The sequence below is a fragment of the Mytilus californianus genome, unplaced genomic scaffold, assembly GCF_021869535.1.
Source record: "Mytilus californianus isolate M0D057914Y unplaced genomic scaffold, xbMytCali1.0.p SCAF_4, whole genome shotgun sequence".
Lineage (NCBI taxonomy): Eukaryota > Metazoa > Mollusca > Bivalvia > Mytilida > Mytilidae > Mytilus > Mytilus californianus.
The window spans coordinates 64,996,091-65,022,528 of record NW_026262690.1 but is presented as its reverse complement, the minus strand read 5'-3'; the positions used below and the strand labels follow the sequence as shown (position 1 = coordinate 65,022,528).

The 26,438-nt window shown below is 32.4% G+C and overlaps 2 protein-coding genes across 3 annotated transcripts in view; one reads left to right on the top strand and one right to left on the bottom strand.

Annotated features, from left to right (window-relative positions):
• The first annotated feature begins 14,821 nt into the window (after positions 1–14,821).
• Positions 14,822–20,970, top strand: LOC127738316 (isoaspartyl peptidase/L-asparaginase-like). The gene is made up of 6 exons (XM_052249518.1): positions 14,822–15,014; positions 15,530–15,672; positions 18,688–18,848; positions 19,175–19,302; positions 20,122–20,232; positions 20,690–20,970. Exons 1-6 carry the CDS (start codon positions 14,822–14,824, stop codon positions 20,893–20,895), a joined length of 942 nt encoding a protein of 313 aa, XP_052105478.1. The 3' UTR covers positions 20,896–20,970.
• A 745-nt stretch (positions 20,971–21,715) lies between these two features.
• Positions 21,716–26,438, bottom strand: part of LOC127738305 (uncharacterized) — a 45,394-nt gene continuing 40,671 nt past the window's right edge. For both annotated transcript variants that reach the window (XM_052249506.1, XM_052249507.1), the window contains one exon: positions 21,716–26,149. In XM_052249506.1, the coding sequence (XP_052105466.1) occupies positions 25,826–26,149 (324 nt within the window). In that variant the 3' untranslated portion in view covers positions 21,716–25,825. The remainder of the gene's footprint in view (positions 26,150–26,438) is intronic.

The window sequence follows — 26,438 nt, the reverse complement described above, 5'->3', positions numbered from 1 at the left end:
TTTCTCTTGAAAGATGTTATCCATTTTTTGCATTTCTTTAGAAACTATAATGGAAAGAGAGAAGCTATAAATAGCAAAAATGTTCACCACAATAAGATCTTCAAATAAGTCAACATGGCCTAGATTGTCAAACCTTTTTTTGTACGAGATATTGCCCCTGGATGATGATTTTTGTCCATTTTATGCATTTTTGTCAAAAACTATAGTAGATAGAGAAGCTTTAAAACGACATTGTGGAAATCCTTAGATTCCTTATAGGAATTATTGCCCTTAAATTACGATTTTCACTAATTTTTATAATTTTGTCAACTATTTTGAAAAACTTTAATAGATAGGTAGAAACGATACCAGTGAAAATTATCATTAGTACAAGATCTACAAAAATGCCACTAAATAAGCAAACAACAAATTGCAATAAATATAAAAATAAATATTGAAATGTCAAATTTTGTCCAGGTGAGCAATTCATGCTCATAGAAGTGTCTTGTTCTGGGTCTTGTGCTTATAGGTTTCTATCTGGCATGAGTAATTTATCCTTGACCTCATTTTCGTTGATGACTTTTTAGCATAAACCTTCCCCAAAATAATTGATTGAAAAATTTGGCCATGGACTGAAAACTTGTGAACAGATTACATGTTAAGTGATAAAATTTATTTTGTGATTAGTTTGATTTAATATGCAGTTGTATTCACATTAGCAAATCTTGTGTCCATAGAGATGATTTTGCACTGCCCTTCCCATTTTCCCCGATAGTCATAAAGAGAGACAATCTTTCCTTCTGCGTATGAAGGTAAGTTCTTGTTTTGGCCTTTTTGTCTTTCTTCTTCAATTGTAATAAGTGTTCCTTAAGCGTACTGTATTAAGGAATATCCTTCCTTTCATTTGTCAAAGTTCACCTTAATATAAGTGAGTCCATGAATCAGTGTTTTCTCATTGGAATTGTTTAACATTTGCCATTTTCAGGACTTTTATAGCTTACTATGCTGTATGGGTTTTGCTCATTGTTGAAAGCCGTACGCTTAATTATAGGAATATTTCTACGTCGTTTAGTCTCTGGTGGGGAGTTGCCTCATTGGCAATCATATTCAGTTCCTTGTATATTCCTCCATTAATTGTGGAGCACTACCCATAGGGTATAATTGTAGCAACTATATACACCTTAAAACATAAGGAAACATTTAATTATGTACAGATGACTGAATTTAGGCAATAATAATTACTAAATAATTAATATTGTAATTAATTCATAGGATTGTCATCATAAAATTTTAAAAATAATATTCATAATGTGCTGAGGTGTAAGAACAAGTTAAGTAAGAACTGGATATATATTTACAAATAATAATTTAGAATTTAAGTGGTCTTAAATTAAACTTTCTTATAATTGTTAGTTAAAGGTGCTATACGTACATCAGAGTTTATAATGAGAAGAAAATCATAACACATCTTCTTATTTTTAACTCATCTGCCCCAAAGGGACAAATGAGCTTTCCTCATCACTTGGCGTCCGTCGTCCGTCGTCGTCCTCGTCCGTTTACTTTTACAAAAAAAAATCTTCTCTTCTGAAACTACAAGGCCAAATTTAACCAAACATAGCCACAATCATCATTGGTGTATCTAGTTTAAAAAATAGGTCCGATGACCCCGCCTGCCAACCAAGATGGCACACATGGCTAACAAAGGAATATAGTGTTAAAATGCAAGTTTTATCTATTATTTTGAAACCGCTATAAATAGAGAAAATCTGACAGGGACAGAATATATTTAGAATGTTGAGCTCTGCCTATTGTTACGTCAAAATTAGCAGATTTCTTTTAGGAGTTATTGCCCTTGCATTACAAATTTGAACATTTTTTTTCCATTTTTGTCTATTATCTTGAAATACATAACAGATCTATACAGAAAAACTTTATATTGAAGAAAAGATCAGCAATACAAGATCTACAAATAGGTTTGCATGGCCAAAATCACCAGATGACTCCTTATTAGAGTTGTTGCCCTTTAAAGACAATTTTTACCTAATATCTTACAAAAATCTTTTTCTCTAAAACAACTAGGCCAAATTTAACCAAACTTGTCCACAATCATTATTGGGGTATCTAGTTTTAAAAATGTGTCCGATGAGTAAAATGCAACTTTTGTCTATTATCCTTAAAACTGCTATGAATAGAGAAAATGTGACTGGGGCAGAAATTATCAAAAAGTTGAGATCTACCTGCAGTCCATTTATGTCAAAACTGTCAGACGGTTTCCTTGTAGGATTTGTTGCCCTTAAATGTCAAATTTTACCAATCTTTTTTTTTTCATTTTTGCATATTATTTCGAAAACTATAATAGATTTAATATAAATGATACACCTAGCACTGTAGAAGAGGGCAACGAGGCAAACACTGATGTTACCAGTGAATCAGGTAAACATGACAATGACTCAAATGAGGACAAAGTTAATAATGACCAAACACATGGAAAGCAATTATTTGAAAACAGAGGTGATTTAAACAATAACAGTGAACCTCAAGTAAACAACCAAAATAATGAATGGTCAGTAACACAATTTAGACCTGAGAAAATGTTAGAGAGAATGGAAAACTTCTTCGTACTTGCTCTAGATAAGATTTGTACAAAACAATCTGAACTTTTTTCAGCTAAAATGAAAACAATGGAAGATTCATATCTAAATCACCTTAAAGAAAATGATAATAAACTTGCAAAAGTACTTGAAAGTGTTTCCAAAATTCAAGTTGCCAAATCTGATTCCACAAATGCATGTGATCAGAAATTTTTCAACAAATTAAATACACTTGAGCATGAAAACTCTGATTTGAAGATGTCATTACAACAGGTTAAACACACAACAGAATTGGACAAGTTTCAGTTACAGTCAAAACTTGATCAGCAAACATCTCAGTCTGAGCTTCAAAAGGTGAACCATAGCAAATCACAGAAGCAATTTGAGTTTGAAATTAATAAATTAGAAACTACAATACATGAGAAAGATGATAAACTTAAAACTTTAGTAAGCTCATGCAATGAACTGAAATCTAGATTAGAAGAAAAAGATGATGAGCTATACAGTCTCAAACAACATGCATGTAGAGATGATGGTGCAGCGCATTTTCAGGATGTTCCATCAAGAACTAGACGATCTACACAAAGCAACTTGCGTCAAAATAATGCAGACAAACCACATGTTATATTAATTGGAACGTCAAATATTGAAAGAATTGATGTATCTAAATTGTCATCAAAGTTTACAATGGAGAAGCGAATTGCTTACACTTTACCTGATACCGAGAAAAGTTTGCGAGAAATTGAGCATGCACCTGATATAATTGCGTTTCACTCCTTAACAAATGAGCTACGTGAAAAAAGTGCAGAAATTTGTGTTAACAAAATGAAGGAAATTATATCTTTAACATGTGATTTATATCCATCTTCAAAAGTTATCTTATCTACACCAACACCTAGAGCTGACAACGAAAGCTTCAATATGAAAGGTCAGTTGATAAGTGCTTTATTGAAGCAGGAATACTTTGATACCGAAAAAGTTTATCTGTGTGATCACAGTAACCTAGCTAATAAAGGCAGAGCAATCCCTAGATTTCTTAGTGAGGATGATAAATATCACCTTTCAGATCAAGGTGTAAACGTGTTTGCAGCAAATATTCGGGATATAGTTGATGAAGCACTAGATCTACCAAAACGTAGACCTTTTTATAACAGCAATGTTAACCTGAATAACGGATCAAGAGGCGGATATCGTGGACGTGGTGGATATGGTGGATATCGTGGGCGTGGTGGATATCGTGGTCGCGTCTATAACACTTATAACAATTATCAAAGTCGGGGTCGTGGATATGGGCAGCCTTAATATGCTGATACATTTGTATTTAGATTTTCTTAGTAAAGAAGATAAAGTTGCCAGTTATAATTAAGTTTTGTTTGATATATTGTAAACAATTGTAGCTAGATTTTGTTTTGCTTTCTGTTTTATCTAAACTTAAATTGTCATTTATATAGGACAATAAAAAGATAATTTCATTTTTGCCTTTCCTTAGTTAGAGGAGTTTGTTATTTTATAAGAGGGAAAAGAGTTTTATTATTTTACAAGGATTTCATATTCATATTACCTGCCCAAAAGCTGACTGTCAAAGTTAATAAAAGATTATTGTACAATTAACCAGTGGTGAGAGGGAATTTTAAAAGATTACTATTAAAAAAGCAATTATGACCAGTCAAAAGAGAAATAATTTTTTTCACAACATAACATTTTGTGTTTGGAACATAGGTGGGCTTATTTCAAAGCATCATGATAAAATAACAGATCCCCTTTTTCTTCAAGAGATAAGAAAATATGATGTTATACTATTAACTGAGACCCATGTAGGTTATAACACTACAGTCAATATTGAGGGTTTTAACTATTACCCTATTTGTAGACCACAATCAGCTAACTCTAGATACTATGGGGGCTTAGGTATTTTGATCAAATATGAAGTTCGCAAGGGCGTCAAGATTTTGATAAATACATGTAAAGATTATCAATGGTTACAGTTTGATAAACATTATTTTAATCTAAGTACAGATATATTCCTATGTTTGGCATATATTATACCAGCTACTTCATTTTATGTTGATCAATCAGAAGATGACACACTAGAAAACATAGAAAAAGATATCATAAATTTTAGCCATCAAGGTAGTATTATATTGTGTGGGGACTTAAATGCAAGGACAGGGTCAGAGCCAGATTTTATAATAAATGATGTTAATGATACACATATACCAATGTATGATAATTATAGTTGTGATATTATTCAAGAAAAGAGATTAAGTTATGATATGAAAGTAGATTCAAGAGGTAAACAACTTCTGGACTTGTGTATTGCGTCCAAATTACGTATTTTAAATGGAAGAATGTGGGGCGATTCTTATGGTAAATACACTTGTATAAAAGCAGTAGGTAGTAGTGTGGTTGACTATGTTATCATGTCGGAAGACTTGATTGAAGATACTTTATTTTTTCATGTTGCTGATTTTTTATCAACTCTGTCAGACTGTCACTGTAAACTGACATTTGGCCTGTTAGCTAGTTACTCGCATAAAGCTAAGGAGCAAGACAATACTATTTTATTTCCAGGAAAATATATATGGTCAGAAACCTCTACACAAAAACTTCAAGATACTTTATGCCAGCCAATTATTAGAAATAGTATCAAAAATTTTTTAGACACAAAATTTAATCTTTCAGAGGACTATATTGAAAAGGCAGCTAATGAATGTTTTGATATAATAGATAATGCTGCCAGTAAATGTTTAATATTCCGTAAAACCAAGAAAAAAGTTGCACGTAAATACAAAAACAAAAAATGGTTTGACAAAGACCTGGTACAAAAACGTAAAAGCCTTATTTCTAAAGGTGAGCTGTTATCAAAATTCCCCTGGGACCCAATTATAAAAGGGTCTTACTATAAATGTTATAGGGAGTATAATAAGCTACGTAAATATAAACAAAGGAAATTTAAACAAAACATTCTTGACAGTCTGGATAATCTAAGGGATAATAATCCAAAGAGTTATTGGAATCTCATCAAAGAATTAAAAGAAGACAATTTGGATGGTCCAGAACATTCTATTCAAACTAACGTCTGGTTTTCATATTTTCAATCTTTAAATCTCAACTCTGACAAATTTAAAGACAGATTAGAGGAAATTAACAAGAAAGTAAAAAATTTAGAAAATAATCCAACTTTTTGTGAACTGGATTACAAAATAACCCTAAAAGAAATTTTGGATGCTATAAATAAACTAAAGAATAATAAAGCTGCAGGACTAGATGGTATCCCAAACGAGATATTAAAATCAGGGGGTAGTATATTTGCACCTGTTTTGCAGAAACTTTTTAACTTGATATTCTGCTCTGGAACATACCCTCGCAAATGGTCATTGTCTTATATATGTCCAATTTTTAAAGCAGGGAGTCCTAGTAAACCTGAAAATTACAGAGGCATAGCAATTAATTCATGCATTGGAAAATTATTTAACAGTATTCTTAATAAAAGACTCGACATTCATCTTGATAAAAATAATATAATTCATCCATGTCAGGTTGGTTTCTCAAAAAAGAGCAGAACATCTGACCATATGTTTGTTTTAAAAACCATATTAGATAAATATACTAACAGAAAAGGGGGGAAAATTTATGCTTGCTTTGTGGACTTTAAAAAGGCTTTTGATAGGGTCATACACTGTGGTATTAGATACAAATTATTGGAAAATAACATATCTGGAAAATTTTATACTATTTTAAAAGACATGTACAGAAAAAATGAAATGTCGGTGAAAGTGGGTAATGTACTAACGCCATCTTTCAGCTCGCTAGTTGGGGTTAGGCAAGGGGATGTTCTAAGCCCAAATTTATTTAAGCTTTTCATTAACGATCTGCCTCCAAGATTTGAGTCGAGTCCAGATGCTGTTTATATCAATGGGCGTAGAATTGATTGTCTTATGTACGCCGATGACATTATTATATTATCAAACACTAAACAGGGTCTGCAAACCCGACTTGATAACCTGCAAACTTATTGTATTGATTGGTGTCTAGATGTTAACTTGTCCAAAACAAAAGTTTTAATTTTTAACAAGCCTGGAAAATTTTTGAAGGAATCACTTTGTTTAGATAATGAGGCTATAGAATGTGTTAACAGATATAAATATTTAGGGATAGTCTTTACTTCCAGTGGTCTTTTTCAGCAGGGGAAAGAAGAGCTATTCAAAAAGTCCTTAAAGGCAAAATTTAAACTACAAAAATCCATGTCAGCTTGTAATCCAAGTATTGATACTGCAATCCATTTATATGATCACACAATAAAACCAATTTTATTATATTGTAGTGAAATCTGGGGTACCTTTAAGATTAACTCTGCTGCTTGCAAGAAAAAAAGTGATTATCTATTTGAATTAATTTACATAAATGATTATTTGGAAAAATCACATTTCAGGTATCTAAAATATATTCTTGGTGTAAATAAAAAAGCCTCAAATTTGGCAGTGTTATCAGAGGTTGCAAGATTTCCTCTTTATTTTTCTGTCATTATATCTATGGTAAAATATGTACACAGGCTTAACAAATTGGACGATGGGTTACTTTATGATGCTTATGTTTGTAATAAAATTTTAGATGCAGGAAACATTAATTGTTGGTATTCATCTATGAGATATGTCCTTCAATCACTTGATATACAAAATTTGAATACAAAGCTCAATAGATTAATTAAATTTGTAAAATGTAAACTTTGTAACAGTTTTAAAACATTTTGGGGGGTCAAAAGATCTGATACCTTATCACAAGGTAATAGTAAATTAGAAAATTATTTCAACCTCAAGACTGACTTCGTAAAGGAGGCTTATTTATCAATTAAAGATTTTAATATAAGAAGAGCTATATGTAAATTGAGAATAAGTGCACATGATCTTAAAATTGAGAAAGATAGGTATAGTAAAAAATACATAGAGAGAAGTCAGCGTCTATGTCATCACTGCCTATCACATGGATCAAATTCTATTGAAGATGAGACCCATTTCACAGTAAGTTGTCCTTTATATAACGAACAGAGAAAATTATTATGGGATAAAGTAAACAGTTTTTGTAATGATTTTAAAGAATTACCCAAGGATAAAAAATATTTCTGGCTGTTCACAAATGAGCATTTACCAACTCTTATGTGCCTAGGCAATTATATAATTAAGTGTTTAGAAATAAGATCCAGGTGGATACAAAATATATAAAATTATTATGCAATTATTGTTAATGTTATGTAAGACACATGATGTGTTAGGCTCTGATCCTGTCCAATATATGATAGTATTATATTAGGATATAGTTTTTCTTTTTTCCAATCATATTGTGCTTAATATTGTTGTAAATGATGCCCTTTATGGGTTCTTGATTAGATTAATACAATTCTTATCTTATCTTATCTTATCTTATAAACAAAAATGGTCAGCAAGACAAGATCTACAAAAAAAGTCAAAGGCTGTAATCGTCACAGGAATGATTGTTCTTTTCTAACGATTTTTACCATTTCTTTGTTGGGGGTGGGGGGCATTTTTGCCTAATATCTTGAAAATAGATATATAGAAATTTTAAATAGCAAAAATTTGCCATGATGATTTTTACCAAAAAGTGACCATTGTTCAAGATGCAGGTGAGCGACACAGGCTCTTTAGAGCCTCTAGTTATATTGCCGTATAAATTCATTATTTGAATTATACTGCTAATATCCAAACAGCACATATGAGAGATATTTATGTGTCAACAGTTTATGATAGCTTAGATTAGACTCAGATTTTACCTTTCCATTTAGTGTTTCCATCATCAGCAATTGTTGTTTTCAAAAAACAACAAGATATGTATATGATGTATAACTGCGGTGTAGAATGACTTATAAAAAGAGTTAGATAGAAGAACATTCTATTCTATCGGAAGTAAATATATGATTGTAGGCCATCATAGTGTCATAAAACTGCCTTTCAGGAACAAATGAATTCACTTTGGTTATGGACATCCTTCTAAATTAAAAGTTTAAGAAACGTGGTATATTGGTACATTGTACCAACATTGTCTTCAGCTGCAATATACAGGACCGAATAACATCAGTTTGAAACTGATTTTATAGTTATTTACGAGATTGTAACATTTGAATGGGATTGTACGCGATATAAAATAATGTAACGCATTAACCCCATTTTTCTAGTTTCAGAACCTTGATTAATTGATAGGTCTGGAATGCTTGACGTCCAGTAACAAATATTTTATGCATGTTCAGTTCTATAACGAATTAAACAATGCATCAAGTAATATTGAAAATAAAGAAATGTTGTATGATGGCCAAATTTCAAAACCTTTAGATTTTGACTCAGTAAGTGACAAAAAAAATAGAATGAATTACTAGTAGCCACACCTCTGTTGCCTTGCAACATGCACCTACGGCCTTCAAAAAAAGTTGTTGCAAGTACTCTAAACTTCAGTAAGATTAGTCCGGGTAGACGCTTTTCTATACCTAAGTCGCCTATTGGGTACTTAAACTTGATTACTATCTTCAGAATTATTTGAGCATTAACCCGATATTGAGCAGATTTTTTTATTTGATTTGATTTGATTTTTTGTCAAATAGTAATCCGAAATTTGAATTGTGCTTTTTAGCACAATTAGTAAATTTTCATGCGTAAACAGATATGAAATATTTCTACTGGATGTATTTTACACCAGAGACGCTTTCAAAAAGTCTTTACATTTTCCCCGTAAGTGGCAGTGTCACAGCTTCAAGAATTTTGAGGTTATGATAAACATGATTGTTTATCTCAATTATAAATGCCTAATAATGACTCGACATTTTAGTAGGTATTTGCAAGTTTGAAGTATTTAACCCCAAAATATATAAAGACATTTGAACCAAAACCAAAATTCTATTTGCAGCCAAGTATTGTCTTCAGATAAAGTTTAATTCATTCTGGTTAAGATATCATTCGATGCAAATTTGGGAAACAAGTGAAGTTTGAAATACTCTATGAAAAATATGTTCAATAATATCAGAGACATATATTTGTAAATATGTCTCTGGTTATATCTTGAGTTTTTCTTTATATGTAAAGGTTTATGAAAAAAATGTTTTATGTCTATTACATACTAGACTCTTTAATATCAAAATTCCAGTGGATTTCCACTACAGAAAAATCACAGATTTCTGTTTCGCCTTCAACGAAAATCGAAAAATGCGAGACAAAGAGATTACTATCCGGCGGAGGTGGCGACTGCATTAACTGTTTGTATATAAAGTTTTATATTACAGACGGTAGAAGGCCTCGATGATGCATACCTCGTATACAGATGCCTTATATTACGAAGTTTCCGTCTGTCATATGTCCATTGTCCTTGACATGATTCAGCGACTGCTCGAAAAAATGTATAAGTTTTCATGGTAAGTAATAGGTGAACTATTTCTGGTGTACGGAATGACTGTAAGATGAACATGTCCATCCGGCGAACACTCTTCTTTCAAATGACAAAGTTACGTGATTAACTTTACATCTGTGTAATCTTTAAAATTTTTTATCCCTCTGTCTCAAATATATGCATACGCATCGATATTTACTCGTAGAACACTAGACCAGTGAGCTATTGACCTCTTTTTTTACACTCTTCTTAAGTTTTCTATAAATGGAATTGATCAAATATGTGATATCCCATACACATGTGTTTAGGAATAAGAGGGAAAAAACTGATTGGTTCGCTCTCAGAATACCGTGTCAGGGTAAGGCTCATTCCTGTGGGTAAGCGAGTTAAAACAATCTGACTCAGCGTATCGATATAGTTTAAAGCAGGGTACATTAATTTATCAATATGGTACCGGTTTTAGTACGCATGTAATATTTGCTGCTGGACATTAACGACCACCAACAACTTTGTGTATAGCAATCTGTAGAAAATTTTGTTCCATTAATTTGACCTTGTATTGTTGATGATCAGGTCAGTGAATTCACCAGGCCAATTTGGACAACATTTCTGAAAAGTTATATAGCCATAGTACATTCGTTAGTTAATACATAATTACTGCATTCTTCATTTAGAGTGTCTGAACGGAACGAGTACTGTCGTTCCAATATTTTGTGATAAAAAGTATCATCTTTACATGTAAAATTGACTGGTTTATATTTGAAATTTTCTTACACCGGAAATTCTATCATAGTGTGATATAGAGAAAACACATTTAGCATTTCTGGTCCAGATTATTTTCTCCATTGTATCGAAAAATACCATTGTTTAAACATTTGTTCTGAACTTTTGTATTTTTTTTCATATATTAATGTCAACACACTACTAGTAGTTAAAGTGACCTGATATATGACACAGATGTAAAATTCATCGGTTTGGATTAACTTGTACCTGCTTAAACATTTATTTCTGGCAACAGGTGATTGGTCACACAATGTCCTAGCTTTCGGACAAATTCTGGTGATAAACACAAGCAAACGGTAAGAATGTTCAATTCATATACATACTTTGTGAGATTTGAAGCAGCAATGGCGCAATTGCTTTGTAGCTTGTACAAGCTTTAAAACTGAACGAGATTGCTTCGCTCTTTATTAGTATCCCGCATCTTCAAAGCACAGAAGTAGCGTTTCAAAATCTAACTGAATTCAGCTCAACTTGAATTTACAGTGAGGTGTTCGCTTTCCCTCCGTATTGCAGGCCACAAGTTAAATGCACCAAAACGAGAACATGTTAAGGTGATTATGTATACAAGTACACTATTTACAATATTTGAAAAACAAAAAAGTGCAAATTCATCAATTTATCAAAAGGGTACGATGAAGATGATGATGATGGATGGCTATTTAACGTCCAGTGGCAAGGTTGATTCATAATCTGGACGAGAATATGTTATTACTTTTATGTAAACAAAAAGTGCAAATTTATCAATTTATCAAAAGGGTACGACGAAGATGATGATGATGGATGTTTATTTAACGTCCAGGACGAGAATATGTTATTACTTTTATCAGAAGTCCATTACAAGTAATGGACTTCTGCTTTTTATGTATACAAGTACACTATTTGTAATACCTCGCAAAAAAAGTGAGAAGCTATATCAATTTATTAATAGGGTACGATAATGATAATGATGATGCATGACTGTTTCTTGTCCAGTGGCAAGATAACTTACATTAAGGACAAGAAATTTTTGAAATTGTGACTATTTGTTATATCTCGCCAAAAAAGTGCGAACTTGGCGGAAGGTGTCAAATTATCAATAAGGTCAATAGGGTACGATGAAAATGACGATGACGGGTGGCGGTTTAACGTCCAGTGGCAAGTTAAATTCATAATCTGGACGAGAACATGATAATGTATGTATACAATGACACTAATTGCACTCGCCAAAAAAAAGCCGAAGTTGTCAAGAGAGGTGGAATTTACCAGAGGGACATTAGTTATGACTCGCAATTTGAAGGCAACGCCATGGCAAAAAAACGAAAAACGAACAAAAGACAAACAACTGTCTTCAAAACACAACAAATAAACTAAATACTGGGCAACACGCAACCCATAAAAAAACAGGGATGATCTCAGGTGCTCCGGAAGGGTAAGCAGATCCTGCTAAGAAATTCTCAATTTATCAATATGGTACGATAAAGATGTTGATAATGGGTGTCTGTTTAACGCACATTGGCAAGTTAAATACATATTCAGGACGAGAACATGTTAAAATGATTATGTATACAAGTACCTTCGCTCAAAAAGTGCAAAATCATCAATTTATCAATAGAGATGATGGTGATGATGGATAGCCCTTCAAACTCCTGTGGCAAGTTAGATGCATATTCAGGGAGAGAACGTGATAATGTGATGTAAATCTGAACCCTATTGTGTACTAGTCCGACACGCTGAGCCAATTTAGCGGTTTTTTAATGTGTTATGCCAATTCTATGAATGTACGCGTATAATTACAGCTGTTTGTCTTTAAAGGCTATTCCCGCGTATCAATAAACCTGAAGATCATAAACGATATTTTCTGAAAATTAAATATATTAACAGAGGTATTGATTTTATCAACTTATCTAGTATATTTAATGCCTCTACCATTCAAAACTTTACACCTCCCTATGTTGATAACACAGAACCACCTATTATTTCGAATATATTAAAAAAAAAAACAGGAGAAGTTTAATTTTTAATTATACTTCAGTTAAATCAGACGTCAGCGTAGAAAATAATACTCATCTAACTTGAGACAGTGAATCGTCGAATTTTAGATATGACCCCTATGGCCATGTTATTACGGGGAACCTCTATATCGATCATAGAATAAGTACTTGCAAAGCGGTTTGTGTTTTACCAGCCGACAAACCAGCCAACAATTCGGTGGTGGTATGACGTAAATACTACACGGAAATTCTTAAGAATGAAACTACAAATTTTTCTACATTCAGGTCAGTGCGATCCACAGAGAGTCATATAGCAAAACAGTCAAATCAAAACCACATTACAGCTTAAGACCTGTCCTGAACATTTGAAAGTATCTTCTATGTATTGGTTTCCTAAACAACACAAAAAACCCGTAAAATATCGTTTCATCTCGATCGGCCTCTATTAAATGTTCTACTACTAATCTTTCAGTGCTTTTAACTAGAGTGTCTTTTTTGTTGTAGGGATATATAAATTCCCTACCACGTCCGGTCTGTGTTTTTGTTACTTGTTTTTCTGCTTTGTATCGATCTGATTAGTTAAACCCTTTTCAACTGATTTTTATAGTTTGTTCATATGTTGAACATGTCAAACATGTTTAACCCCGCTAAATTTTGTATGTACCTGTCCCAAGTCAGGAGCCTGTAATTCAGTGGTTGTAGTTTGTTGCTGTATATCATATTTATTGGGATTGTTTTAAATTTGTCATTTTGGGGCCCTTCTAATCTTGCGCTATTGGTTTTGCTCATTGTTGAAGGTCGTACAGTGCGGACATATAAGATCTACTATCAATGGAATACGGCCGAACATTTCGACTTTTAAAAATTTTCTTCGATATGAAGCAGGTGTCATTTCTAGGGCATGACCTTACAACTGTAGCTAACAAACATACAACTTTGAGTCTTTAAGAAGCGCATGTGCAAATTTAAAATCGTTACATGAATTTCATGACATCATGGTCGCATGTCTAATAAGTGTAATTTTGCAAGTTTTACTTATTGAAAGGGGATTTGAACAATTTCAACAGTATTGTTACGCCTAGATGTAATGGCAAAACCATTCTATCAAATACAAAAATGTCTGTTTGGAAATATTAAGAGGTATTGTAGTATACACAGTAGAGAAATCTTAGTGGTTACCGGGGACAAACTGACATTCAAAGAACATAGTAGCTTATCAAAGACTTCTGCACTAAAATGATTTTTAAATCTCCGCTTTATTATGAATTTTTAAGAAACTAAAGTTCCAACCCCTCTGGCAAAGTTGACCGAAGGTGGATTTGGCTATTCTTGTTAGGCCCCTGTTGGTCATATAGCTCCTCGTGTACTCAAGTATCTACAATCCCTGGCTTTATTTGTTGGTTTGAACTCTCCTGGTCAAGGTACATCTAGAAAAACGCTGCGTACACACTAAATTTATAAAGTGTTACTTTCATTTCCCCAAAAAGTTTTTAGCACAAAATAAACATTTAACACCGATATCAATATAAGCTTTGTCACAGTATTTGACAACAAGTTCCTTAACATTCGTACAAACACTAGTAAGAAGAACCGAAATACCATATATCTCTGTCTAGTTAAACGTTTACAGGATGCATGTATAAAACGAAATGTATGATCTTAATTGTAACTAAATAGCAAATGCCAAGAGTGAACATTGTGTTAGTAGTTGTTGTCAACTCATGCAGTTGTTGATTATAGGTGTTTATCCATAAATATTTTTTTTTCATTAAAAGTCGTAAGAATGAAAGTGCTAAAATTCGTGGTCCCTGTTTTGAGTATTTCAGTTTAGCGCTTATGCCAAAACAGCCCAATTATTGCTGGCTGCTTCGTCAGCTGGTACAAACTAACACTGTTTTCTATGTACTATGATAATTGCTAAATTGCTAAAATCGAGCCCTCTGTTAACATTTTTAACATGACGCTTGTAATCGTTCGAAGAAAGAGTTTATGACATGAAACAATAATCTTTCGTAAATTAATCGGGTTCTCAGTTTCTCAAGTTAGAAATGCAATGCCAGATGAATTTTCCATTAAAAGTATGATTGTCTGCTAGTTCTGTTATAGGTCACTATGTCTCAAATTCCTGCAATCGCAATCCACGGAGGAGCATGGGCAATTCCTGATAATCTTGCTGAAGCCAGCGTAGAGGGTGTCAAAGTTGCAGCTCAAATAGGGTACACGATATTACAGAAAGGAGGATCAGCGGTTGATGCTGTAGAAGCTGCAGTAAGAAGTCTAGAGGATGATCCCGCTTTTGACGCAGGTTTGTACAGGTCTTCGTGTTGTTATGAAATAGATACCATGACGACTTAATTTTAATAAAATTATGTACAAGAGGAACTTGAAGGAACGACTTGCACATATCTAGACAATGTTCTAATGTATCTGTCATTGAAGTATGCTTATTTTTGCATCGTTTTTTTAGTCAATTACTGTATTAAAAAAGCAAATCACAATTGAATCCGACCTCTACCTTCTACAGTTCAACCCAAGTAGCAAAACAACATTTCCCAAATAGTAATAAGTTATTCCTTATTTGCCTTCTAAATTGAGCCAACTGTAAATTCCACTTTACTATTTTTTTTGCGTCCGAAGCTTTATTCTGAATTCAGTACCTTTATCAGGAATACTCACACCAAAACGTTTGAAAGCCAAGGATGTAAGACCTAACACGTGATAAGTTATTTAACCAAACATTTACCAGGAGTCTACAGGTCAGCTAACATAAAATGGATTTCCTTCTTTATCGGATTTAGTAACTTTAATTTGTATTATCAGGAACAGGATCAGTGTTAAATACAGATGGCGAGGTAGAGATGGATGCAGTAGTCATGGATGGTAAAGACTTGAAATGTGGATCTGTAGCATGCATACAAAACATCAAAAATCCAATATCCGTAGCAAGGCTTGTAATGGACAAGGTATTAACATTACTAGACATATTACAATTGTAACAACCCCAAAGGGGTACGTAAAACTATATGATACCAACCAATGGATTAATTAGAAATCACTCACGTATTTTGTCACGGTATCTTTTCTCTCATAGCAGATAATAGCAGAATTAGTAATTTAGCATTTGTTATTGTCAAATTAATGTTTCGCAGTGGTCATACATGTACAACATAGCTGTTCGAATATCACACACATGTATATAGTAAACGATACAAAAGTTACTGTGTATACCCGAAAGCCTTTCACAATACCAATACTAGTAGACCAAAATGTTTCTCCAAGTTGCAGCTTGAAATCATCTAAAAAGCCTTTCACAATACCAATACTAGTAGACTAAAATGTTTCTCCAAGTTGCAGCTTGAAATCATCTAATTAAACTAACCAACTTGTGAAAAGTTTTAGCCCACTGCAATTGAAAGGTTGTTAGTATGAAGCAAGTACAGTGTAATCAAATTTATACTTATATCATATACACGAAGAATATATCAATAAATCAAGATCGAGGAAAAAGAAAAACAGGCGAAATGACATACAGGATCATATAGATGTTAAGAATAAAAGGAGGCGCCAGGTATTATTCGTCAATGAGATAGCAACCCTAAAACAAAAATTAACCAAAACACCGTATTTCATGATTGGATGTGATCAGATTAAGGATCTGCAGATGAATGAACGATAATTGTGCTATAAGACAGGATGGGTAGTGTTGATAAATGAAGTGCATGAAAACCATTCAGGTATCACACAGCTTGTAAATTGAAACCAAAATTTAACTAAACATTATAATATCTTTAGTTAATGAGACTACTCAATGTTTTGTTTCGCCTACGACGAAAGTTGTAGAAAGCGACATAGGAATTACTATATCGACGGCGGCGGCGTATTTTTTTGTATTAAGCTTAATATTTCAGAGGGTAGAAGACATGAAGGCTTCATAACTTATATACAGATGCCTTATGTTACAAATTTCCGACTGTCATATGTCATAAATCTATTGTCCTTGATCTCATTTTCATCATCGGGTTCAGTGACTACTTGAAAAAAAATGTTACGTTTCTTTGTCATATGAATTTCTCACATATTAAGGTTTACGTGTCCGTCAGACAGGGTTCACTGACCTCGACCTCATTTCATTGATCAGTGATCAAGGTAAAAGTTACGTACGTGATTAGGTCCGTTTATCAGACTCTGTAAGCAGAAGGTCAACTATATGTGGTGTATTAAATGATTGTAAAAGAGAGGCGAAAGATACCAAAGGGGCATTAAAACTCATAAGTCGAAAATAAACTGACAAAGCCATGGTTAAAAACATCGAAAAAAGACCAAAAGACAAACATCATTGTAAAAAGGGTGGGCAGATCCTGCTCCACATGTGACTACCGTCGTGTTACTCCTATAAAATACGTTGATAAGTTATATCAAGTGATTAGACATCACTCAATAGCAGATTGGCAATTGACTCTATTCTAACCCTAAGACATCACCTTTTTCTAAATTAACGGTCATGTAAATTTTTGAACTCTGAAACTTGACCGAATGTGAAATTTTTAAATTATAACACGTTTTTTTGCTCACATGGCCTAAAAGGCCAAGTGAGCTTTTCTCATCAATTGGCGTCCGTCGTCGTCCATCGCGTTAACTTTTACAAAAATCTTCTCTGAAAATAGAAGGCCAAATTTAACCAAAACTTGTCCAAAATCATCATTAGGGTATCTAGTTTTAAAAATATGTCCGATGACCCTGACCCTGCCTGTCCTTTAATGACGATTTTTCTCCTATTTTTAACGTTTTTGCTTATATCTGAAAAACTATAATAGATAGACAGAAACTTAGATAGGCAAAAATAATCATCAAGACAAGGTTTACAAATAAGTTTAATCTCTTGATCCGAAATTGTCTGACGACCCCTTATTGGAGTTATTGCCCTTTGATAATGATTTTTACCATTTTTTTGGCGTTTTTGTCTAATATCTGAAAAACTAATAGATAGATAGAGACTTAAATAGGCAAAAATGATCAGCAAGACTTGATCTACATATAAGTCAAATAGCCGAAATTGTCGGTTGACTCCTTGTAGGAGTTTTTGCTCTTTAATGACAGTTTTTACCAATATTTTACGTTTTTGCCTATTATCTTGAAAACTATAAAAGATAGACATGTTAAATAGCAACAATGATCAGCAAGACAAGATCTACAAATAAGTGAAATTTGATGAAAGTCGTTGGTTTACTCTTTATAGGAGTGATTGCCTTAAATGATATTTGTTTTTTGGGCCAAAATCAAGGAAAATAGAGAGAAACTGTGAAGAGAAAAATTGATCAGCAATACAAGTTCAACAAAAAAAAAGGTTTTTGTCATGAATTCTATTATAGTCCACAATGTTGGAGAGAGTCCATTGTTGAAGATGCTCATAGACCTAGGTGAGCGACACATGCTCTTTAGAACCTCTAATTTTGTAAAGTGTGCATGTCAGTCAGGCAGGTTTCATCTGACCATGCCCTCATCTACACAGTTCATTGGTCAATGTTAAGTTTTTGTGTTTTGGTCTGTTTTTCTAATACTATAATTTTATTTGGTGTGTGGAATGATTGCAAGTTGTAAATGTTCGTCTGGCGGGTATCATCTACCCTGGACCTCAGTTTCATAGTTCATTTGTCAATGTTACGTTTCAGTAGTTTGGTCCTCTTCTAAGATAAACAATAGGTCAACTATAGTTGGTGTAAGGAACGATTGCAAGGTGTACATGTCTGTCTGGCAGTGTTCATTTGACCTTGACCTCATTTTCATATTTCATTTGATAATATTAAGTTTATGTGATACTTGTAGTAAAACTTTATCTTCAGGAAATTTCGATATAAAATCAATCATGGTCAGTAAATCAGTCGAGACATTCCAGTATGTGCACTCTTGTTTAATCTTACGATAAAATTCTTGGACTAACGTTCATGCTTACAAAACAATCAGAAGAATCTGTTTTTCAGACGGATCATGTTTTATTGGTAGGCAAAGGAGCTAACAAATTTGCAGAAAAAATGGGTGTTGAAAGTGTCCAAACAAAACAACTTGTCACCGAAGAAGCTATCAGAGAATGGGAACAGTATGTCAAATTCAAAGTCACAGTGGATACTTTATTTAAACAAAGGTAACAATGCGAATTAGAGGGGCACATTTGTTCTGTCTGAAGCAAATTCTTTCAAAAGGCTTTCAGTATGTGTCCCTTTAACCCACAGAAGGTATGATGTTGAATATCTTCAAGATAGTAGATAAATTTAAAAAAAATATTCATTTGATGTTTTCGAATGCTAAAACAAAGCAATACATATATTCCAGCAAATGCTGTATTTGTTCTACGTTTTAAGAAACAGATGATTTTAAATTCGTGTAAACCTTATTAGCCAGTCATTTGAATACTTTACATGAGATAATACATTTTTTTGATACGTTTAATCATTTAACCTTATTATCCAGAAACCCCATTGGACATGATACAGTAGGTGCAGTAGCAATAGATACATCAGGCAATGTAGCATTTGGAACATCAACTGGTGGTATTACAGCTAAAATGCCCGGCAGAGTTGGGGATAGTCCTATTATAGGTAAATTAAAAATAATCACGGTTAAGTTCCAAATAATAAAAGGGTTCATTGGATCCATGTCTTGACTGTGATTACTGCTGTCAGTGTAAAAATGTTGTTGACTGCCAATAAGTGTCCAATTATCAGTAAAATTTCGAAAAATGAAATTTTTTAACCGCAATTTCATTGATGGAAAAAACTTTGGTACTTGATGTGAATCCTTGACCTTCAGCACAGATGTTTTTGCATTCATCTACTGTTAAAGAATAACTGATAAGTGCTAGAACATGTGAATAGACGAAATGTACCTTGTGGATTATGTGAATGACAAGAGCTTGTCTAGAAATCCTAATATTGTGGTGATAGGCATGAGTAATCTTACATGTAGATATTGACCAATAAACCTTCTTTGAATAATTGGTTTCTCTTCTTTGAACGTCCAGTCCCAAATGTTTCATGCATACTTAGGATGAACCAGATTTCCTAAAATTTATCAAGATTTAAATGGAACTCTTTGGGTATTTCACAAGATATTACTCCTGTACTGTTCATGACTTGCATTGCTACATGAAATCCGCTGTGAACTAGAGGGGCTAATATTTGAGTGCATGATTTCAATACCAAAAACTGTTACAGAATTGATGGACATGAAACAGTGTTCAGAACTTTTTTTGTGAGGTGCTAAAATTTAACTCTTTTTGAAAGAAAGGTTTGTACACATTTCACATTGAAAAAAAAGGAATATAGTGTATCATCATTACATTATCAAACAATGACTAGACATGAACCATCAAACCATATATGTTTTAAATTTTTATACATAAGATTGTCATAATACAGGTTCTGGTGGGTATGCTGACAATAATTCTGGAGCAGTGTCTACTACAGGACATGGAGAATCAATACTCAAAGTTTGCTTGGCTAAAAATATCACTACATTATTAGAACAAGGTAAAACTATAGTCATCAACTGTTATTAATGTGTTTAATATTTTTTTATAACTTTTCATTTCTATCTAGGAAATTAACTGATTATACAAGTGTCAAAATTTGCTTTTTTAAAAATCATAATGGTCTATGACCAGTTACTGTTACCTTGCATTTAATACAATAACGGTGTTTTGCATAAATACTGCATACAGCAATTATCCTCAGACAAATACTCATTTTATTCTCACAAACTTTGTTTAGTGTGATCTGATAAAGGTATGTAAATGCTGATATATCTCTTTAAAGTGACTAACTTATGTGAAGACCCAATGTAACTTAGTTCCTCAAATATTCAAGAATTTATACATCCTTGCCTTTTTGGGCTTGAGCATTTGAGATGAAGGTAAAACCAGAAAAGCACTTCAGATTTCCAAAGTATTAATAGATAAAACATTGTTCAATTTGAATCCAATTTAAGGTAAATCTGTGCAGGAGGCAGCTGAGGAATCATTATCTGTCATGGCCACAAGAGTTCAAGGTTCAGGAGGTGTGGTTGTAGTTGACAAGCATGGAAATGTTGGCAAACATTTTACCACAGAAAGAATGGCATGGTCATGGATAAAAGACAACCAATTAAGTTATGGATTGAACCCATCAGAACATTTCACTGAAATATTAAAATAAACAGTTGTTAACTTCTACATCATTTGGTCTATGGTGGAGAGTTGTCTCATTGGCAATCATACAACATCTTCTTGCTTTTAGAGATTACACAAAAGTGCTTGCCATTTATTATCCCCACGCCTTGTGAAGCCAGTGGTTTATAGGGGTCCATCCTTTAACCTTCAGTTCCATTTCTGAATTAGCTATTGATTTGTAAGAGCTTGACAGAACTTAGTGAAACTTTCTCAGAATCTAACTCACAAGATGTTCTTTTGTACCAATCATTTATTTCATTCCTTCATCTGAATGACTTTTTTGGTTAGATTTTCTCCTCAACTACTTACCAGAAATACTTAGAATCTTCACCATGTAATGCATTTTGTTTTTTAAGCTGAATATTTCTTAGTGTTTTCCTAGAAAAAGTTATGGAGTCTGTCATTGCTGTAAGTGGTAGTAGGATGGGAGAATCATTTTGCGAATTTGCTCACAGTACCTCTGGTTTTATGCTAAGACTCATATTTTGTCCAATATCTTGTTTTGTCAGGAATGTCAATATACCCAAAATTTGTTACATTTGCATAGCTGAACATTCAGAAATTACTTTGAAGTTTTTATTAATGCAGAAAATGCAACAGGATTAACAATAAAAAAAATCAAAACTTGCGCTTCCATTTTTCATAATAATATTCGAACACAATTATGTATAAGAATTGCATTAATTCATCCTAGTTGGTATTTTCAGATTCACACTAATAAAAACAAGCTTTAAATTCTAAACATTCAGAGATGTAATTCTTTATCAGTTCTCAAGAAATCCCTGGTCATATATGACAACTACATATATTTAAGTATGTATTTATTGTAAAAATTCAACTGCAACCATAGACATTAAAAATGTTCTCATGTAAAAATCTATTTGTTCATACTAAATTAAAATATTATTTATACCTGTACTGTTTCCTTGGATTATTCGAACATGACCTCTATTTCCATAGATATTAAAAATGAAGAATGCATATTTGAACCTTATGACAGATAAAAAGAACAAACAATTTAATGAACTTATACATTGTTCATATGATTTTTATAATACCGTCTAAAGACCATCAATATAGAAATTAACTGATTAATTGCTGGCCATTTAATGTTCACTTTGCGGTATATTCATCAAATTTCTTGAACACAATAGTTTTGTTCTTTTTTAAAAACAAAATCAAACATTAACCTTAAAAGTATGCATAGATTTGAATTATTAAATGTTGGACCATTAAACATTTATTATATAGTTTACCTTAATTTTGGGCAAAAAAACGTTATCCAACATGTATATCAATACAAAAATGACTCAAGGATTTAGAATGTTTCTAAAAGAATAATGGAGGATGGTCTTTGATGAAAATTTAAATACTGTACATGAAGGAACAAAATGAAATAATGATATATTTATATCTTACAAATCATTAGGACGATATTCAAGAATCCTGACATAGTGGTCGTTTCAACATTGAATTTGAAAAGGATTTATCATAAGACCCTTTTCTATGCATTTTCTTAAGTCTTTTTTGCAGGTTAATTCAGCAAATACTGGAAATTCAGAAAATGTTTTTCCCATGTCAGATATTTGCCAATCACATTAATTAGATTTTGCATTTTTGCCAGTTGAGTTGTCAAGGATTCGCAATAATAAATGCATGCAATAATTTCTGAATTTACAGTAGAAAGTTCCTAAAAGATTTTCACTTAATTTTTTTTTTTAATTTTTAACTCCCACACCAAGTTAAAAACTTATAAGCATGTGAATTTACCCTTAAGTGGATATTTCATTCAAAAGATGTTGTGGATTCTAACCATGCTTAACTTTCTGGGGTAATTATATGACTTGTGTGTGTGAAAAGAGATTGGACCTGAAGATACAGGCTATCTCAGAACTTCTGTATTGGTCTTTTCTGCTTCAAATATAGTAATATTAGGATCACTCAATTCATTCAAATCTATATGTGTTGGTTTGACACAAATTCCTAATAACAAAAAAATCTGTCAAAATGGAACAAAACACAAAACTTGATCGTTACCACATAATCAACTCTAGATGTGCAGGCATTACAAAATAAAGTCCAGACAAGTACAATTTTCATGAAGTTTAAAGTCCATGCAAAGGTCAACCAGAACAAAATGCAATCTGCTGAATCTTAGTCATGATTATACACAATGGACTATACAAGGATGATGATAATGTAATGACATAACTGAGTATAAAGAATCATGTATTTGAGTTACTGGTGTTTGAATAAAATTCTAAAAAAAAAGAATAAAAAACAGAGCAAATAATATTATGGAGAGACTCAAATAAAGACAGCTTCATACAAAGACATACTAGTAGCTACTGGCAAAAGCTCATATCATCTTTTTCTACTAGCTTAATTTTGCACAAATATTTAAGATGAATGTGAAATTATTTACAGTATAATACAACATAATAATCTCTTTGTCAAAATTGTTCAACTGACATAAAAATTAAAAACAACAACAATGCTTGTAACGTTTTAAGTAAAACAAAAATAAGGTACATCTTATCGACATCTTAATAATCAAAAATGCACATGAACTCAAAAATCCCCTACTGAATCTCATGATCAGCTTTATTACAATAAACGTAAAGCTTACATCAAACCTAGATAATATATGTTTAGTGACTTTAAATATCAGCTGTATTTGTACAATGATATGAAACAGGTGAAATACAAGCTTAAGCGAACATTTCTCTTGTTTCAAGCTCAAATACAGCTGATATTTAAGGACACTAAATATATTTTGTATTTATGTATTTATCTGGCAATTAATTTGAGTAATATTGTTGCTTTAACATCTTGGTAAACTCATCTACCACATCGTCTTATTTTTTTTTCATAATGATTTTTATTATGATCATTTTAGATTCAACAAAATTTATTTTTTGTTTAGTTCCCCCATGGAGTCCAAGATGTAATATAACTCCCAACTGCAGGATGGAGATCACATCACTCTGTATTCTCAGCCACATATACAAATCTTGTAGGAACAGTTCTTCATAGGAAAAAATAAAACTGAATTTAAAAATAATGTTTCAAGTTCATTATCTGATAGCAGATCAAGTTTTTTTTATCCATAATTTATTGAAAAATATTATATCGCTATTTCTAATATTTTCTTTTGTTTCCGTATGATAATTTTCCATCACACCGCTACCCGACTAAAAAGGGGTTTTCTCAGTCAAGTACTGAAGAATATGATGACATCATAACCCAATGTTATTGACAATGTTGACGTCTAGAAAAATATCTATAAACAGATTAACTATGGTCTTTCCAACACAAGGAAGTTTCTCTGCAACATCTCATCTCAGGGCTAATCCCCATGATGAGACTGTAGCCAAAAAACTCCATCTCTTTTTCAGAATCACTGATAATCTATAATTAACAAGGTATACCACAGAACATCTGTCAATCAATTACAAACAATAGACACTTGTTCAATCTTACCATGGGATCAAAAAGTCAAAGGGTCACTGTTCATTCTTAATGTGGATAAAAGAGGTCAAAGGTACAATCTAACCATGGGATCAAGAGTTCAAATGTACAATCTTACAGTGAGAACAAGAGGTAAAAAGTACAATCTTACAAAAAGAACAAGAATTCAAAGGTTCAATCATACTGTGGGAACAAGAGGTCAAAGGTTCAATCTTACTGTTGGAACAAGTGGTCAAAGGTTCAATCTTACTGTGGGTCAAAGGCTCATTCTTACTGTGGGAACAAGAGGTCAAAGGTTCAGTCTTACTGTGGGAACAAGAGGTCAAAGGTTCAATCTTACTGTGGGAACAAGAGGTCAAAGGTATAAGAACACATGCTGATCTGTCATCAAATATTTTCTACATATTCCTTGTGTTATAAAAGTGTCATGTATAACAAACACAAATCAAAATTTAATATGTGGAATAATAATCAGTACTGAAATTGAAATAATATTAAAAGTGTAACAATTAAGTTTTGCATAACTTGCCTTGAAAAGGAGTCTTGCAGAGAATCATAAAAATAATTCAACGTAAATGACCTTCTTAAAAAAATTGACATGGAATATGCAAGAAATTTACGCTGATTCCTGAAAATAACATCTCTAAATTGATCAATTATAATTGATTAATTTTGTGAATCAGACAACTGATGATATCCCTGAAAGTTGGAGCATATAGTTGCTGCTATGTTTACCTATTTAGATGTAAATCAATATTTGATAATAAATTTAGATACCCTAGTATTATGGCACTAATTTCAACGTATACTTGACTTTCTACTGGTGTGTATCTACTGAGGTTTTTAAATATTTATTTCCTGTTAACCTAATCCTAAGACTGTAGACAGTAATTATTTTCGATAGATATAAATGGCAGTTCCAATGTATAACTTTAATAAAAATTTTAAAGGAAAAAATAATAAATTAAAAAGAAAAAAAAAACTGCCTTCCTGTTGTAAAGTGGGAAATTTTTAGGAGTGCTTTTCTTGTTAATTTTGTTACTAAGATATCAACTCAGATATCAGGAAAATATCTTTTTGAATAAATTCAATCAATAAGTAAGGTCATAATTAAGAAAAACAGCCAAAAAAACCAAATGAACATGTTTGGTACCAGAAAGCATGAAATTTACTATATGTAAAATTAACCACTTTACTGTATAGATATTACGAAAATATTTCGTCAGTCATGGCAACCATTTAAAAGCACTTATCACTTCTATCTACAGCACTGTGGAGGAAAAAAATTAATAACAAATTTGATCCTACTAAAAGCACCCATTTTAAAATTTTAAACATCCTTTAACTATTTTTTTAAATTAAAAACTTCAACGCTGTATGTTTTAATGTACATTGTGTGCAAATGTAAACAAATTCAACATTTCAAACTGGAATCTATTAAGTAATCAGCTATCTACTTCTTCTCTAGAGATGGTCTGTGCACTGAACACATTCAATTTGGTACTTGGCAAGAGTTTTGTCAACTTCTCTTTAAAGTTAACCAGACTGATATATTCTGTCAAAGATTCACTTAAAGCATCATATCCATTGTCAGATGCTGGTAAGAATGGAATCCATTCCTGGTTGTTTTGTGTTTGCTGTTTGTTCATATCTTCACCATCTAAGATAATGGAAGAGTTATTATTGCTAAGAATTCCCCATTCTAACTGTTGTAATGATTTAAGCTTGGCTACTGTGTTAAGGGTATAGGAATTCACCTGTGCTGCAGGCTGCAAAGGAAGGCAAAAATATGTATTAATTGTTGTCAATTCAGAAATTTTTGCATGCATTTATTATTGGGGTTGTTTAACAATAAGTGAAAGTGTGAAATAAGTTATTGGGATTTCAAGAAACAGAGCATACAAATAATGCTATCAGAATTTAAAAGGTGATTTTAAAAAAACAAATTTGCTACCTTACAGTAATCCAAATAATATAAACAACCACATAAGTCAAATGAAAAATGAAAACCTTTCCTACATATATTAAAGCATTATAGATATAGATACTAGATTGTTT